At 46.7% G+C, this 17,935-nt stretch overlaps 1 protein-coding gene across 1 annotated transcript in view; it reads left to right on the top strand.

The window, feature by feature from the left end:
* LOC137143945 (nuclear GTPase SLIP-GC-like) overlaps window positions 1-14,593 on the top strand; it is a 51,802-nt gene extending 37,209 nt beyond the window's left edge. The window contains exons 16-20 of the mRNA XM_067534019.1: window positions 7,266-7,404; window positions 8,678-8,786; window positions 9,844-9,980; window positions 12,835-12,925; window positions 14,332-14,593. Of these exons, the coding sequence (XP_067390120.1) occupies window positions 7,266-7,404; window positions 8,678-8,786; window positions 9,844-9,980; window positions 12,835-12,925; window positions 14,332-14,390 (535 nt within the window). The 3' untranslated portion in view covers window positions 14,391-14,593. The remainder of the gene's footprint in view (window positions 1-7,265; window positions 7,405-8,677; window positions 8,787-9,843; window positions 9,981-12,834; window positions 12,926-14,331) is intronic.
* Window positions 14,594-17,935: the final 3,342 nt, after the last annotated feature.

Here is a 17,935-nt window from a genome sequence, read left to right as displayed (position 1 = left end):
GCCATGGGCGAGTAACTTGTCCTCCCTCTTGCTTAGTAGTTTCCTGAATAATTTTCAATTTTTCCTCCTATGTCAAAAGAGCATCTAATAACTGAGTAACATCTGCCCATGATGGATTATATATAGAAAAAATAATTTTAAACTTTATACACTGTCTCTGGATCATCACGTAAACGTGGCATACTCTGTTGCCATAAAAGCAGATCATGTGGAGCAAAGGGAATGTGAACAAAAGATTCCTGAATACTTCCATCTCCAATAGGGACAGGATAAGTTCTTAATGGAGCTTGAACAATAGGAATAGAAGAATTAGGATATAAATCAGAAGAGGAAGGCTCTTCATTTAGTCTACGACGAACCTGAGCTCTAGTTCCCTTACTGACAGGCTTATCTGACAGTCTGGAAGTAGTAGCAGGGGGTGCGGTAGGGGAAAAATGAAGATTCCTGTCCAGTCCTATACTCTCCTTCTCCCTCAAACACACAGCAAGGAGGTGGTGGCCAATCCTCCTCCTCTGCTTTCCCTGCTTGTAAATTCTTTTTATTGTAAGGCAGAGGATTAGTAAGAGAAGGGTAAATTTTTTAAATAAATTCACCAGTGTTAGAAATCGGCGGTGCAGATGACGGCGCAACAGTTGCCAATTTCCTTTCTAAATTCTTCACAGTTGATTTATAGCTAGCTAGCTGACTCTCCGTACGGCGTTTAAAGACTACATTATCCCATAAATACCAATATTCCATTTGCTTAGGGTGTGAATCTTCTATTAACCCCTTCAAACATTGCAATTTATCTTGATCAAAGGTACCTTCCTCTGGCCATTGTTTACTGGAATCTCCAGAAAAACAACCTGGCCATATCATTTTACATAACAAAATTAAACGCTTTACAGACAAACCCTTAGAACCTGGAATAGACTTAAAATTTTTAACCATATAGTCCAAAGGACTCCCAGGGATGGGAGAAAATTGCCCCGCACCCATAACTGGGTTTTCTGATTAGAAATTGCTCACCAACTCTCACCCACACCAGGGCATTACAGAATGAAATTATAACATTACACACCAACTCTCACCCACACCAGGGCATTACAGAATGAAATTATAAAATTGCTCACCAACTCTCACCCACACAGGGAATTACAGATTGGAATTATACCCGTAGACTTTGCTAATAAAATAAACAAGGGACTTTACCTTATCGCCTCCCCACCGTCTCAGCTCCGCAGAAGTTATCCCAATAGGTGAATTCACCTGGTGCCGGCTGGGTAGGTTCAGTGGAGCCGAGACGAGGAGGATGTGCTCTGGGCCTGTCCCATCTGGGGTGCCAATTTGTGGAAGAACCCAAACTCGGGGGTCCTTACTGATATGTCCGTTGCCTAGGCAGGGGTTCAGAATTAGCCAACAACAGATTAGCAAAATCAAAGTTTATTCTTTACGTAAAGAAGGTGATCCCTTCAAACATAAGGAATCCCCCTTGCTTCCAAAAAACAGACCGTATTTATAGAATCGTATAAACAAGTTTTAACACGTCACAGTTTCCATGGTGATACATACTAAAAAATATTATCTAGGAATTTTCTAACTAAATACTAACAACTTTCCTTATCTAAATTACAAGGTCTTTCTCTGCATTCCTTCTCCACTAGTGTCTAGACCTCTTAACTATATTATTACAACAAAACATTTTAAAATTAAACAACTGCTAACAAAAGATTTTCTATCTCAAACTTTTTACAGTGAATTCTAAAATCAGTTCTCAGCAAAAACAGAAACCCCATCTTGTTTTCCCTTCACAACCCCACCCGCTAAATAGAGATGGGACAGCTACTAAAATGGATGGCCGAACAAAACACCCATCAGCAGCAGCAACAACTGCTTCAGCAAATGACCAACCCGCAGCAGCAGCCGATCCTGAGCAAGTGGCCCAGCAGCAACAACAACAGCAACAGCTGGTCCAACAGGTGTCATGATATTAGGGCCACACACTCCAGCGGAGCCAGTAATACCTGCCCCAGCTGTGGCTGTCTCCCCATGAGGCTTACCACGATTGGGCCCAATGATAATCCTGAGACCTTCCTTGAAAACTTCCTTGAAACCATAGCCCTCTGTCCCTGAGCCCAATAGGCCATGGTGTGGGCCCCATTCTTAACCAGAGTAGCACAAACCGTATATTGTGCATTAGAACTCAGTGAGGCCCAAGATGATACACGTGTCAAGGCAGCCATTCTCAATACTTTGGACATCTCAGAAGAGACATTCTGTAACGAGCAGTACCCAATGGGGACAAGACCCTGCCTCGTCACCCAGAAGTTACAGGACAGACGCTGGAGGTGGCTCAAACCTGAAACAAAAATGGGGGTGCAGGTAGCTGAGCTGGTCTTACTTGAGCAGTTCACCAAGATACTGCCCCCTGGAAAAAAGAAGTGGGTATTACAGCACAATCCCAATACAATAGCTGACACCATTTGAATCATTGAAAACTACCTGGCTGCCTAGATCCCGATAATGACACCACACCAGGAATCTGGGAGGATTAAGAGCTGCACACACCAAAGGTGGGAATGACCCATGGAAACCAGGATCTTCATAGGCTCAAATCTACTCCCACTTCACCAGGACACTGGAGGGCCTGGGATCAGGGAGCCCCAGGGTCTTCTTACACGGAAACCTGGGGTTATCGACTCACAACCCAGTTTCAGAGACCACTGATCCACCAGAAGTGAAGAGGGGGGTATTGCTAGAGCCTGAATTCGGGGGATCCATAGGAGATGGAAATGCTCAAATATTTGGGGGTGGTGCTGTTTACCACAGCCAAGACCAAGACCGCTGTTTCACCTGTGGCCATCCTGGGCACTGGCTCCAAGATGGCCCCTACATGTCGTACAGCTTTGGGAAAATCTAGACCTGAGGGGCAGGAGCTCAACAAGGCAGACATGCAAAGTTGACTATCCCTCTACGAATGAATGGGGTAGAAATGGTGGGACTTGTTGACTCAGGGTGTGCCCAGACCACCATCCAGACCTCGGTGATTCCTAACCCAGGACCTACCCTGAGCTCCATCCCTGTTACAATATGTGAGTGGGAACATGAAACCATATCCATACATCCAAGTAACTCTAACAGTGGGGGAGCACACAGTCCCAGATGGTCGGCCTTGTACCGATGCTCGCCTATCCCGTTATTGTCAGCTGAAAGTGGAACTATTTTGGGGAGCTGATAAAGGAGCTTGTGGGACCCCCCTCCAGACAGCGGGACCTCCCTGCCTCCAGCCACAGGTTCATCTAAGCCAAAGATCCTTGTGGGCATGGGGGAGAGCCCCAGTCTGGAGGAGGGGACATCACACGCATCTGGACCAACCCAGCAAAACCAGGCCCTGTCCCAGCCGCTCCATTACCTGAGTCAGAGGTTCTGACCCAGTTCTCCATCTTTGTAGTGGAACAACAGGCGGACAAGAAGTGTACACCCAAGTGGTGGTAATAAATAGGGAGATCATCAAGCCCCATCAAGCAGGAGGGTCCTCACACTTCAGAATTCTGGGAGATTGCCTATACTGCATTGAGTAGTACCAGCAGACTGGAGAAGTTCAGAATCAGCTTCTGATACCTCGCCTCTGTCGGAGGGAGATGATATGGCTCGTCCATGCTATGACTTTCATGGGGCACCTAGACAAGGAGAAGACATTAGCCTGGATTCTAGCTTGTTTTTCTTGACCTGTGGTCTACAATGATGTTCCTGTTTTCTGTGCCTCATGCCCAGAGTGTCATCTCATAGCCCCTCGGCCCACAAAGAGAGCTCCCTTGATTCCTCTCCCACCAGGAGGTATACTCTTCGAGCGGATTGGAATGAACATACTTAGCCCCATGGAGAAGAGTGCCTTAGGCTACTGGTTCATTTTACTTATAGTAGATTATGCAATCAAGTACCTTGAAGTGGTATCATTACATTGTATGAATGTGAAAACGTTGGGCACTGAACTCATGAAAATCTTCGCTTGGGTTGAGGTGCCATAGGAGATCTTAATGGATAAGGGAACGAACATTATGTCCCAGACAATCAAGCAACCGTGCCAATTGCTGAAAATCAAGGCTCTCAGGATATTTATTCACCACCCCCTATCAGACAGTCTGGTGGAAAGATTCAACAGAACACTAAAGAAGATGCTCTGGAAGTTTGTCCTTACGGATCAGTTACTTCCTCCTCTACTGTTCGCCATGCGAGTAGTCCACCAGTCCTCCACTAGCATCTCAGCATTAGAGCTGTTATATGGGAGACAACCCCAAGAGATTTTAGATCTTGTTTGAGAAATGTGTGAGGAACAACCATCTGAGGCCAGTAATGTAGTACAATACATCCTGGATCTATGGGAGAAGCTTGACGCCTTGGGCTCATTCACCAGAGAGAATCTCCTACACGCCTGCAGTGCACAGGAAACAGCTTATAATAAAAGTGCTCGCCTCCGGGAGTTCCAGCCTGGTAATTGGGTTCTGCTGTTATTACCTAGTTCAGAATCAAAACTTCTAGCCCGCTGGCAAGGGCCCTTTAAGGTGGTGTGATGAGTGGGGCCAGTAAACTATGAAATCCGACAACCAGACAAACGAAAGGTACACCAAATCTACCATGTGAACTTGTTAAAGTCTCCTAATATCTCCCTAACCCACCTGATCCTGAATTAGGCTCACAGGTTGCTGAGGCCTCAGAGCCAGCGATGGCCAAGACTGCAAACAATCTCACCTCAGACCAGAGAGCCCAGGCTCAACTGATGCTCATCACCTTCTCTTCCATGTTTTCTACTCAACCTGGACAGACCCATTTAATAACCCATAACATCCAGACAGATGATGCATATTGTTGACAAATGCAAAATGGCTCAGCTTCCTGGAGGTCTTCATGCCTTGAATACCATTGATAAGAATGCTGTGGATTGGCTTGACTGGATTGCATAGGCCAAATAAATCTAGACAGAACCGGGGCTCAAAGTCAGAAAAAATCGTCGACTCCTTCCCCAGAACTTGAAGGAAACCATGAAGCGAGAACTCCAATGAATGCTAGAAAGAGGAGGAAATGAGGAATCATTCAGCAATTGGAATAGCCCCATAGTCTTGATCAGCACACCTGCTGGGATTACCCAGTTTTGTATTGACTTCCAAAAGGTCAACATAGTCTCAAAATCTGATGTGTATCTCATGCCTCACGTTGATGAACTACTTGACCAGCTAGGGGAAGCAGAATACATCACCACCCTGGATCTAATGGAGAAATATTGGCAGATCCTTCTCACACTAGAATCCAGGGACAAGACAGCTTTCTCTACTCCCTTTGGGCTCTTCAATTCTGGACAATGCCCTTTGGGTAGTAAGGGGCCCCACCCATGTTCCAGCGACTAATGGACCAGATCCTCCAACCCCATAGACAATATGCTGTCACATACCTAGATGATGTCGTAATCTACAGTCAAAACTGACAGAACCACCTAAGACATGTGATGGCTATGTTACAATCCCTCCAGGAAGGTGGCCCGACTGCAAATCCTGTAAATGTCACCTAGGCAAGGATGAAACAACCTACACAGTGTGACCCATAGTCAATAAGGTCTAGGACCTCCAGACTTGCCCCACGCCTTCGTGAAGGACACAAGAAACCAGTTTTTAGGACTGGCTGAGTACTACTGCCAATTTATTCTGGGTTTCTCAACCATCGTGGCACCTCTCACTGATCTTCTCAAGAATGGCAGCCCCCAAAAATTCTAGTGGACCAAAGATTGTGAGGAGGCTTTTCAAGCCCTGAAGACATAGCTCTGCCAAGAACACAATTTCTACAACCCTTGACTTCATCAAGGAGTTCCTGCTAAAGATGGATGCATCGCACGTGGGTCTAGGAGCTGTTTTCTCCCACGTATCATAGAATCATAAAAGATTAGGGTTGGAAGGGACCTCAGAAGGTATCTAGTCCAACCACCTGCTCAAAGCAGGACCAATCCCAACTAAGCCATCCCAGCCAGAGCTTTGTCAAGCTGCACCTTAAAAACCTCTAAGGATGGAGATTCCACCACCTCCCTAGGTAACCCATTCCAGTGCTTCACCACCCTCCTAGTGAAAAAGTGTTTCCTAATATCCAACCTAGACCTCCCCCACTGCAACTTGAGACCATTGCTCCTAGTTCTGCCATCTATTACCAGTAAAACAGCCTAGTTCCATCCTCCCTGGAACCCCCTTTCAGGTAGTTAAAGGCCACTATCAAATCACCCCTCACTCTTCTCTTTTGCAGACTAAACAAGCCCGATTCCCTCAGCCTCTCCTCATAAGTCTTGTGCCCCAGCCCCCTAATCATTTTTGTTGCCCTCTACTGGACTCTCTCCAATTTGTCCATATCCTTTCTCTAGTGGGGGGCCCAAAACTGGACACAGAACTTCAAATACAGCCTCGTCATTACCGAAGAGAGGGGAATAATCACTTCCCTCAATCTGCTGGCAATGCTCCTACTAATGCAGCCCAATGTGCCGTTAGCCTTCTTGGCAATAAGGGTGCAATGTTGAATTGCAGCCGAATCAGTCGGTCCCCAGTCTGCAGCAGTGCATGGGATTCTTCTGTCCTAAGTGTAGGAGTCTGCACTTTTCCATGTTGAACCTCATCATATTTCTTTTGGACCAGTCCTCTAATTTGTCCAGGTCACTCTGTATCCTATCCCTATCCTCCAGCTTATCTACCACTCCCCCCAGCTTAGTGTTATCTGTAAAGTTGCTGAGGGTGCAATCCACCCCATCCTCCAGATCATTAATGAAGATGTTGAACAAAACCGGCCCCAGTACCGACCCCTGGGGCACTCTGCTTAGGACTTGTAGCTCGAACAGGTGAGGATGTTGTATCTGCACGGCCCACGGCCCCCAACCCACCCAGCCTTAAAGCCTGAAGCTACACAACCCATCAACGGGCTGAGAGCCAGGCACTCTAAATACTAGGCTGCCTGACCATCCAAACCGCCTGTTGCTGAGAGGTGTTAAGCACCTTTGTGCACTGGGGTAATGTGATCTGAGCTGACAGAACAGTTCTTCAGGGATCAGTCCAGATAGCATATTTTAGAGAAGCTCTGTGACTGCTCTAGCTTATGCCAGGGTCAGTGTGGCACCTGTCCAGCCCTGGCATTTGGGGGCGAAATACAAATGGCTTAAAGCTACCTTTGTCTCTCCTCCTACCTCCCCCTAAGCTGTTTCAAGTACAGGGGGATTGAGCCCATTTGTTTTTTTAATGGTTCATATTTTATTATCCAACTAGGATCCAAAAGGGCACCAGAGCCTCGCTGAAACCCTGCCTCGACATGTTCAAAGACTTGGTACAGGAGAAAATCCATGATGTTGGGAAGAGGAGCACGGTGACCAATCACAACTGCAAGCTCAAGTTCTTCATTGCGGAAGTAAGTTGAAGTTAAGCTAAGAGTGAGTGCTCTGCCCTGCCAGCCAGCGCGTCTGGGGTGAGAGTCATCCGGCTATGCTGCCCCTCTGCCTGGCAGGGCCGAGGAGGGCTGTGGAATAAGGATAACAATGGGTGAAGCCTGAAGGGGACTCTCAGGGAGAGCAGGATTGGCTCTGTGATGAACTCTGCCTTCTGGCCCACTGATAAGAGACGTGAAGAGCTGTACATTATAGGCAACATACATTATAGGCAACAGCACCCTAAAGGTCTTCAGCGACACTGGAAGTAATGATTCCCCTAGGGACCGCTCTGACTGCCAAGGATGGCCAAAACACAAGGCAAGGTGCTCCAACAACCCCTCCTCCCATTCTAACATGCCTCCTGTGCTGGGCTGGCCAGGACAGTGCAGTGTGTACAGCCAGCAATGTCAGCCGGGGATTCCCATGTGCCAGGGATATTCCCAGCATCCTTGCACTGCCGGAGAAGTCCCATGGGAGGACCAAGGATCAAGCCCCCAGTCTGTAAGATAATCAGACCTCAAATCTCTGTGCACCCCAGAGAAGCCTGGTTAGGCTTGAAATAAATAGGATGGATTGAAAATGATCCTGGTCCAAGGCTTGGGATAGTTACACTCCACTCAGCACCAGTTTCACCATAGCACCATAGCTAGACTGATGATATATTTAAGATCCGATCTCTTGTGAATTACCATGGCTAGAACCCCAAAAGCATTATACCATTGGAAAGCAATTGGGAGTCCCAAAGTACATAACAGATTAGGTTCCCATCCCTGTAGCTAACAAGAGAACCTACCGCCTTAACTGGCTGGTGATTGTAGTGAGCTGGAGACACTGGGGCAGAGATTGGGCTCTGTTGACTGGACCAGGTTGCAGAGGATGAAAAGACGTCAGAGACTCAAAGTCTGCACCCCCAACCAGGGAATCTTTAGATACCACATAGAACCTGTGGGCTCTGTGCACAAGGCCGAGGAGTGATGAAGCTAGGAATGAGTTAGAAGTACCAGGCGCTATGTAGTCTTTAAGCTGGGAAAAGGTTTGTGGAGCTCACAGACTGTTTGAATTCACATATTTGTATCTAAACTCTGACCTTAAAAATCCCACCCTGCATATTCCACCTGGATTCTGGGTGTAACCAATAAGCAGTCCACACAAACCCTGATCAGCTCCAATGTTCCAAACCATTTATTTAGATTGTTTTTTTACAAACAAGGAATTGGAAAGATCATGGCAAATGCTTTAAATTGACTCTTGCAGACAAACATCATCCTGAGCACGCTGGAAAGAGAGATCCTTAAGAAGAAGCTGGATATCTACCAGTCCCTTCCGCTGTCCATCCAGAGTGACCTACAGCCTTATTATAAAGGTAGGACCCTTCAACTGGGTGATCCTACGTTTTGTGATGTTGGCATCAGGCCATGAAGGAGCGATGAGGATGACAAACCTTTTTTAATTTCATCCTCCAAACTGGAAAAATGCCAAAGGAAGAGCACATTGGTCTCTGTCTTCATACATAAAGGGGATGTGCAAGCATGTAGCAATTACTGACCCATCCAGTAAATGAGTCACATGATGAAATGTCTGGAAAGAATTATCGAGAAGAGACTTCATAAGGGATTGGGGCGTCAAGTAAGCAAGAACCAATGTGGTTTATGCCAGGAAGGTCAAAAATAGGTTCAGTGTCTGCAGCCCAAATACTGTGGGAGAAACTCAGTGAATTGCATTTAGTGTTTGTGGACTTAGAGTGGCCCTAGAACTGGAAACTCACCTGAAAAGTGGGGAGCGGGGTGGTGAGTCTCAGTGTGTCTGGGATCGGGGCTGGTCTGAGGAATACCTATGAAACGGGATGGATGCTTGTCGATGGTCATTGTGGGAGGGACGACAGGGCATGGGGTGACAGGGTGGGTCCTTGTTGGTCTCTGGCTAGAAGAAGTGGCAGTAGGGAATCAGCCTGGGATCCTTGTGGATGGTTGGATGAGTTCCAGGAGGATGAAAGAGGAGTGGAAGAAGGGACCAGGATGCTACGTCTTGGCAGAGGAGTGGGGTGGGGAAAAGTCTGGGAACAGGGGTCGGGATCTGGCACAAATCAATTCCTGCTCAGCGTTTCACTGGCATCTCTGCAGCGCCCTGCAGCAGTGGGGCCCCTCCCACTCAGAGCTGTGATATGTGTGGGCATGGGGTGGGGGGGTCATTTGCATTGAGGAATATGAGAGAACTTCATTCTCTGGGGCAGCCAGACGGGCTCTTTCCTCCAGCACGATGGCTATTGTCACTGGAAGAGCCAGACGGACGTGCCTTTGCGTGCTGCTGACACTACCCTTGGCTGCCATTGTTTTTCTCACCTAAACCCCACCCCCAGCATCTCCTCTGCGAAATCTTTCCTGGTCTTGTCCAGCATTGTGACCGCTCTCATCTTTCAACAGAGGCAGCTAAGATCCAGGGGCTGCAAGCCTGCAAAAAGATGAAAAATATTCTCAAGGAGAACATTGAAAGAGAGACGCAGGGGGGGATGTTTGAGCAGGCAAAGGAGAAGATGAAGATGCAGCTCCTGGATCTGAAGGTGAGGGACGTTTCCCCCTGTTCTGTAGGGCTGTATTTATGGGTTTGGATGGTGCTATCTGGGAACAGCACAGTATCCAAAGAGGGACTGCCCCAGAGCAAGCTACCCAGCTAGAATTTAGCCAAAGATATTGGAGCAAACCCCCTGCTCCATGGGATGTTTAATTTCCGCCCAGAGCAGAAACAACATGACCTTGAATTTCAAGGTGTCCCTTAAGGCCCTGATCTTGCAAACACATTTGTCTAACTGAACAGGACCATTGACTCCAGTGGAACCACACATGGATTAAAGGTCAGTGTATGCATGTTTGCAGAGTCGTTATTATGTTTATTATTGGTGTTACCCTAACGCTACGGAGCCCTGGTTCTGGGCCAGGCCCCACCGGCCACTGTATAAATAAAGAACAAAAGGAGATACTCTGCCCCTGAGAGCTTATGATCCAAGTACAAGACAAGAGACAACAGGTGATTAGGGCATAAATGATCTCTCTGCAGTGAGCTGCTTGGAACCCAAAGGCTGTTGTAAGAAACACTAGTGATTGCACCATTTTCCTGAGAACAGGCGAATGTTCTAGCAACTCGTACCTTCTTTGTATAGAACAGCAAGCGTTTTTTAACACCTGGTACAGTGGAATGAACAACACTTTCCTCAAGCCCCTTAAAATTATCTGCCCCTGGTAACTGTGAGCACATCTGTTTGTAGATGAATCCAAGTATTTTTTGGCAGGATGCTGGAAGATGCCAGCAAGCATTTTGATGCTGCTCTCTATCTGTACACATGCAATGTGATGGGGTCTGCAGTGAGTGTAAAGGCTGGTTGAACCGGCTCTAGGTGCCTCTGTGGATTGTACTGACCTTAGCTACTGCCTAGATATTACAAGAAGCAATTGTGAGATGCAAGCGGTTCTGGTGACACTGTAAATGTTATTCACTGATATAGACAAGGTGGGTGAGAATCTTCTGTTGGATCAGCTCCTGTTGGTGGAAGAGACAAGCTTTCGAGCTTCACAGAGCTTTTCTTCAGGGCTGGGAAAGGTAACCAGAGTGTCACAGCTAAATAGAAGTGAGAAGGATGGTTAAGCATAAGGGTTAAACATGTGGCAGTCGACCACTTTAGATGAAGTGGGTAGGTAATAGAACCAAGGAGGATTAGTAGGTTACAGATTGTGGTAATAAGGCATAAATCCAGTGTCTCCAATCTAGTCGTGATTTTTGGTGTCTAGCAGAGTTTTGTGTTTAAGGTTCCTGGCTTGTCTTTTGAATGTGTTGTGCAGGTTTCCTGAGGAAGAGGACTAAGAGAGCAGATGTGGAATGATTGGGTGATTTTGGCTTTTACCATTTTTCTATGTGAGTTCATTCAAGGGTGTAGTGATTGTCTGGTGTCACCCATGTGGTTGTTGTTGGGGCATTTGATGCACTGAATGAGGTACACCGCATGTTGTGATAGGCATGGGTAGGACCCATCGATCTTGAAAAGGGAATTGGGTGGGGTGCTGATCATTGTAGCAGTGGAGACATGTCTGGAAGTTTTGCATCTGTTGTTCTGGTGGGGTTTATTGCTGCACCCTGAAGTGTGGGGAATTTGTTTCCGATTATGAGGTTAGCAAGTTTGGGGGTTGTTTGGAAGCCAGAAGAGAGAATTGGGAAACATTTCTTTTAGGATGTGGTCCCCACCAAATATGGGCTGTAGTTGTCTGATGTTTATGGATTGATTGTATCAGCCACTCCATTTTCTTGCACAGGATCAATGTCAGATAGACAGACCCATCATTACCAGGTTGGCTGTCACAGAGAATGAACATTAAATTTCTTCCATTCTTCTGAAACTTCCCCAGTGTGCCAAGACTTATTGAAAATCAATGTTAATTGTCCAGTGAGCTTCTCAGCCAGTTCTTTTAATATTCTTGGATTCAAGTTATTTGGACCGGCTGATTTACAAATGTCTGACTTTAGAAGCTGCTGTTTAACATCCTCCTGAGATACTAGTGGACTGGAAAGAATGTTCTTATCATTGTATGTTATGTTGTGTGTTTTCCACCAAATACACAACAGAAATATTACTGCCTTTTCTGCATTAATATCCATAGTTTTATCATTTCCATCTAGTAACAGTCCAATACCGTACCTCCATTCAATGATAGATAATAATGAATAATATCATTGTCAGGATTCTTTTGTCCCTAATATATTTTAAAAACTCCTTCTTATTGTCCTTATCCCTGCTGACCATAGATTTCTCCTTGTGTCCTTTTGCTTTTCTTATCCATTTTCTACAACTCCTAGCTTCTGATTTATATTCATTATTATCAACTTCCCCTTTCTTAGGTAGATATACATATCTAACTAAACATATGTATAGATATATTCAGTTTCATGCAGTTCACTATATTTGGCTTTCTTAGATGAGACCTTAACAGATGGTTCTTCTCTGAAAAGTGACTATAAAATGAGATTCTTAGCATCATTTGTACTGTCGCTCCAGATGAAACATGCTCTGTTTACAAGCCACCTGCCAGCTCTGTAAATTCCCTTTGGAATCTGGGGATCATGTTGGGCTCTTTCCTCCCTGCCTGTCATAACCAGCAATAAAAGCTCTCCAAGACGACCAAGACCCATCGTTACACCTGTGCAGCTCCACAGCCTTCACATGATGGCCTTGGTGGTACCTGCATGACCTGTTGGTGGGACTGCACAGGTGTAGTTGATTGTGATTAGAACGTCACTGACAGTTCAGCTGGTGCTGCTCCAGATGGCGCAGACTCCGGCTCCCTCTCCCCTCTCTGAGCTAGTTCCCAGGAGCACAAAGCTGGTTGATCACTTCCATGCTTATGTGCTCGGCAATGTTCTTCCTGCAGAACAAGATCATGACGAAGCTGCGGACGGACATTTCCACTATGCTCAAACTTGCCTTATCTCACCGGGAAGAACTCAGCGAGAGGCTGCCAGGTAACACTCTGAAATCTTCTCCTAGGTATAGTCGGAATCAGAACCCCTCTGCCCCTTGATGGTATGAAATGATCTGACTAGGGGCTCATTGGTCCATGTGCTGGCTTCTCTACAGGGGCAGACAGTTGGGCTGTGTGTATGGGGAGAATTCCATCACCTTAGTACATGGAGCTGCAGGGTGGGGGATGCAGTGTGTTCTCCCAGCAAGGGCTGGATGGCTCCGTGGGGCTGGGGGAATGAACTTTGGAACACGGCTACTCCACCCTCCCTCTGTGAGGGCAGAGGCTGCGTTTGATACAGATTCCATGGCCCCAGTACATGCCCCATACAACCATCATGGAGGGGCTGTAGATGGAGCAGGGAGGGCTGCATGGCAACCTTGCACCCTGAGGGCCTACCCTACCTCCACACATACAGCCAAAATACTCAGGGAGCTTTCTGTTGACTTCACCGGCTGTGGGGTTGGGATAAGTGACTTGCCCAAGGGCTCAGAAGGATGCTAGCAGATCTGGGAATCACACTGACATCTCCTGAGTGCCAGTGCAGTGCCTTAACCACAAGGCCATCTGTTCCATTGATGGCTCTGCTGCATACTTCTGTGTGGCCTTGGGTAAATCACTTAATTGCTCTGTGTCTCGGTTTCCCCATCTGTACAATGGTAATAATGACACTTTACCAACCTTTCCAAAGTACTTTGAACTCTATGGATGAAAAGTTGTAGGTGAATGCTAAGTACGATTAACTCAAGAGTAAACAGATTAATAAGAGTGAAGGTTGTCTACAGAGACACATGGCCCATCCACAACTGTAACTGGCAAATGTCTCCAACAGCCAGAGATGGGACACCAGATGGGAAGGGCTCTGAATCACTACAGAGAATTCTTTCCCACACATCTGGCTGGTGGGTCTTGCCCACATGCTCAGGGTCTAACTGATCGCTGTATTTGGGGTTGGGTAGGAATTTTCCCCCAGGTCAGATTGGCAGAAACTCTGGAGGTTTTTGCTTTCCTCTGGAGCGTGGGGCACAGGTCACTCGCTGGTTTGAACTAGAGTAATTGGTGGATTCTCTGTCATTTGAAGGCTTTAGATCAAGATTTAAAGACTTCAGTAACTCAGCCAGAGGTTCTGGGCCTACTACAGCAGCAAGTGAGTGATGTTCTGTAGCCTGCAATGTGCAGGAAGTCAGACTAGATGATCATGATGATCCCTTCTGGTCTTGAAGTCTGAGTCTTTGTGGTATTAAGACCCTAGCAAAGAACTTAAATATATAAAATGGCAACCCTTGTTTCCCTTCATTTGCCTGGAGGATTAGAACACTTTCCTTGCTACAAAATACAGGGAAATGGACACTTGTTTTTCAAAAGAAAGACAACTAACCATGTTTTAATCTGCTGTTCTTTTTGCAGACTTCCAGGATGAATACAGCAAAATTGATAGGATTCATGTAATGCTGCAAGGAATGTGACGTTCATAAAAGAGACAACAACAATCAAAACTGCTCAGGACATGATTTTTTTCTGCATTTTTTAAAAAAAATGTTCAGGGTTTGTTTTTTAGGGGGGAATCTGCAAATTTTCTTAGTTACTAAAACCAAAAAAGCTAGTTTGGACTTTTTTTCTGTCTTTCAATGAAATGGACTTTATTTGCTAAAATTTCTATTTCATCAATAAAACGTTTTGATAGAAACTTTTCTCCCTGCTCTTGTGGTGTCCTGTCCCTTGACATGTTCAGGGAGTTTCACTTTACCCTCTCCAAAGCCTCCCTGTCCGGTTAATTGCAGCTTTGCAGCCAGAGCAATAAAAGCTAGCACAGCAAACTGTTGTGTGTCTATCAGCTCCATCTGTGTCTGTCTGTCTACCGAAATATAACACTTGACAACGAATGCGATGGGGTTCCTGGGGTACAACCTGGACTCTGGGACCACTAAGCCTTTTGTTCCACTAACCCTATCCCTCTCACACTCCGGCCGGTACTTCACTTATACAGATATCCATAGGCAGGGACATACCCATGAATGCTTCTCCGAGCCATGCATGAACCAACAAGAGAGAGGCCCCAGTCAATTGCCCCCAGTTCCCAGCCTTGCATCCCAGAACTGTACCGTCTTGCACTGGTTCATTACCCAGTCCGCCTCTCTCTCAATGTGGGGAGGACAAGCACCAGCCTTTGTAAACTGAGCTGAGGTTTCCCAAGCTCTTCAACCAAAACACACTGTTTTAGGTAAAATATTAAACAGATTTATTAACTACAGAAAGATAGATTTAAGGGATTATAAGTACCAAGCATAGAGATCAGAGTTGGTTACTTAAGAAATAAAAATAAGTTTTCAATCTGAGTTCTCCAAACTAAACCGGATTTGAATTACGCAATGTCTCACCCTGACAGATGGTACGAACAGGATTCTCTGTTCCTTAATACACAGGCTGGAATTGCCTTCGGCCTGGGGCCATCTTTCCCCAGTTCAAAGGGTTTGTCCTCCAGACGTTTCTTCCAGGTGTTGAGCTGTGGGAAGAGAGAGAACAATTAATGATGTCACTTTCCCCCTTTTATAGTTTCTTCCAGCTTGCTGGAGATATCTATGCTTGTGAGCTGGGGTCTGCTCTGCCCCACTGATAAAGCAGTGTCCATTGTGTACATGCTCTCTCTGTGAAGTTTTCATTGTATAGTGGATTCTTTCCTTGATGGTTGATGTTGAGCCATTAACGATGTCTGGCTACTCCATTGTTATATCTGAGAGGCTGGTTGTGGGTTTTCCTAACCTCCCAACGTATTTCATTAGCACACACATAGCAAAACTTCACATACAGTGATGGCACACACATTCCAATGGGATATTAATGTTCAACAGAGCGAGACTGTTTCGTACGATACCTCACAAGGCATACATGGTACAAAACATATCAGACTGATATGACAGTGGTGAATATGGGGGTTCCAGGGTGTTGCTTTGAGGTACGGAGTGCCACACAGAAGTGTATACCCCATATAGGGTTGCCAACCAGACATTTCAGCAGGAGTGCCAGAACCTCCCCATCCTGCCTCTTCCCCTAAGACCCCACCCATGCCCCACCTCTTCCCTCCACGATTCTGTCCCCTGTTCACACCTCTTCCCCTCTGCCCCAGTCACTTTCTGCTCTTCCACCTTCTGCTCAGATCGAGAGGGGCTCTCACCTGCAGAGGCGGGGCTGGGAGTGCAGCCAGCCGATGCAGGTAAGAGGCAGCCCTGGCTGAGTAGGGGCTGGAGTGGGTGATGAGCTGGCAGCTCCATGCCTCCCCCGCCCGCAGTAATGTGACTTTGGGTGTCCGGTCAGCAGATCTGACCAGACACTGTCAGGTACCCTTTTCAACTGGACTTTCTGGTTGAAAACCGACAGCTGGCCACCTTATCCCAGGCGTGTCCAGTGTTCCCACTGCCTAACAAGAAGATAGAAAAGTAAGGAAATAATGCGCTAAAAAAGGGGTTCAGTTCACATAGAGGCACAGACAATCTGGAGAGAAACCAGAGTAACAGACAGGCAGATTGACTGACCTCTTGCAAGCAGGCAGATAGAGAAACCGCTTAGCCTGCACTGAGGGTCTATAGGCAGTAGAGGGAGCCCCAGAACAACCAAAGGAGTGTGTAAGGTGTAAACACACAGCCAGCCGGGTGTGGTCAAGCACGGATAGTGCCATAACCAAAAAAATATCCCTGTGGAAAAGGCTGGAGAGCAGTGAAATGGCACCTTTTGCGGGCAGTGTTGGTGAATTCAACAGCTGCGAATCGTGGGCGATGCACCTCCAGCATCATGAGCAATTTGTAACCTGCAACACCATTCCAGGCAGGCAGTGAGTCTCCACCTTGCTGTCAGTGATGTGTCCGGAGGCGCATGGACAGCTGCATCCCGCATGACCTGTTGTCTCCAGCTGTGCCCGGAATTGCCACGAATGCCTCAAGTAGTGCAGTTCTGCAGGGACATTTTTCTTCTACCTCATCCATAAGGAGAAGATTATGTCATGGAATCTGTGACTTCTGGAGACCTCCATGATGTTTTCTGCTTCAGCCCTGCAGCAGCGGGGACAGTCCTGTCAGCTGGGGGGGTGGGGCACAGCTCCCAGCCACTGGCCCCAGAGCTCCAAGCTGATGTGGGTGGTGCGGGGACCTGGCACTCCAAGCCACGGCTGGTGGCCCCTGCAGCTCCCACGCGCCACAGGCAGCTGCAAGCACACATGTTGTGTATTTTGTCTTGTTATGTGCTGTGGTTTGCGGAAACTGAGACATCTGTGAGATTACTCAGTAGTCCTATTCATCTCTGCCAGCCGGAAGATGTCATGCTACAGGGGTTAGAATAGCCAAGCAAGCAACTAAAGCTATGCTAGGCCTGTAGGACGGTGGTCAGGTAACTCAAACTGGGCCTCCAACAGGAGTGGCTCCTCTCATCTCATTCCTACACTATTCAATTCCATGAAGGGACTCGGCACGGCAGTGCTGATGGGGCTGTTGTACCTGCCGTGCCCAAGTTCTTGTCAATCCAAAGAAACGTCAGATGAAGTGTTCTATCTCAGTTTGATGGAGAGGTTACCCAGCACTAGCACAGACATGAACAAAGAAACTGCTAAGGATGATGTGCTTTCTCTTGTGACGGGGATGGTGCTACAAAGTACAGTGTTGGATCAAAAGAATCTGGAGTTTACACAATTCGTATCACATCAACATGAATTATCTGTGAATCACGGTTGCATTTTATGGGGAATGCAAGTGATCATCCTGAAATCATTTCAATCTCAGGTTTGGAAGCTCTTCAGGAAGGTCATTTTGGCATTGTATGGATGAATGCTATAGCTCGGAGTCAAATCTGGTGGCTGGGGATCAACAAAGACATTGAGAGGAAGGCGAAGTCCTATATTACGTGTTAGCAAATTGAGCAACTCCTGGCCCAGCTTGTCTACACAATTGGTTGTAGCCTTCGATTCCTTGGACACATATTCATGTGGATTTTGCTGGTTCTTTAGAAGATTATATGGTTTTGGTCC

This window comes from Emydura macquarii, unplaced genomic scaffold (assembly GCF_026122565.2).
Source record: "Emydura macquarii macquarii isolate MOO-44397 ecotype Brisbane River unplaced genomic scaffold, CSIRO-AGI_Emac_v2 contig_3372, whole genome shotgun sequence".
NCBI lineage: Eukaryota > Metazoa > Chordata > Testudines > Chelidae > Emydura > Emydura macquarii.
This window is presented reverse-complemented; position numbering and strand designations above follow the sequence as displayed.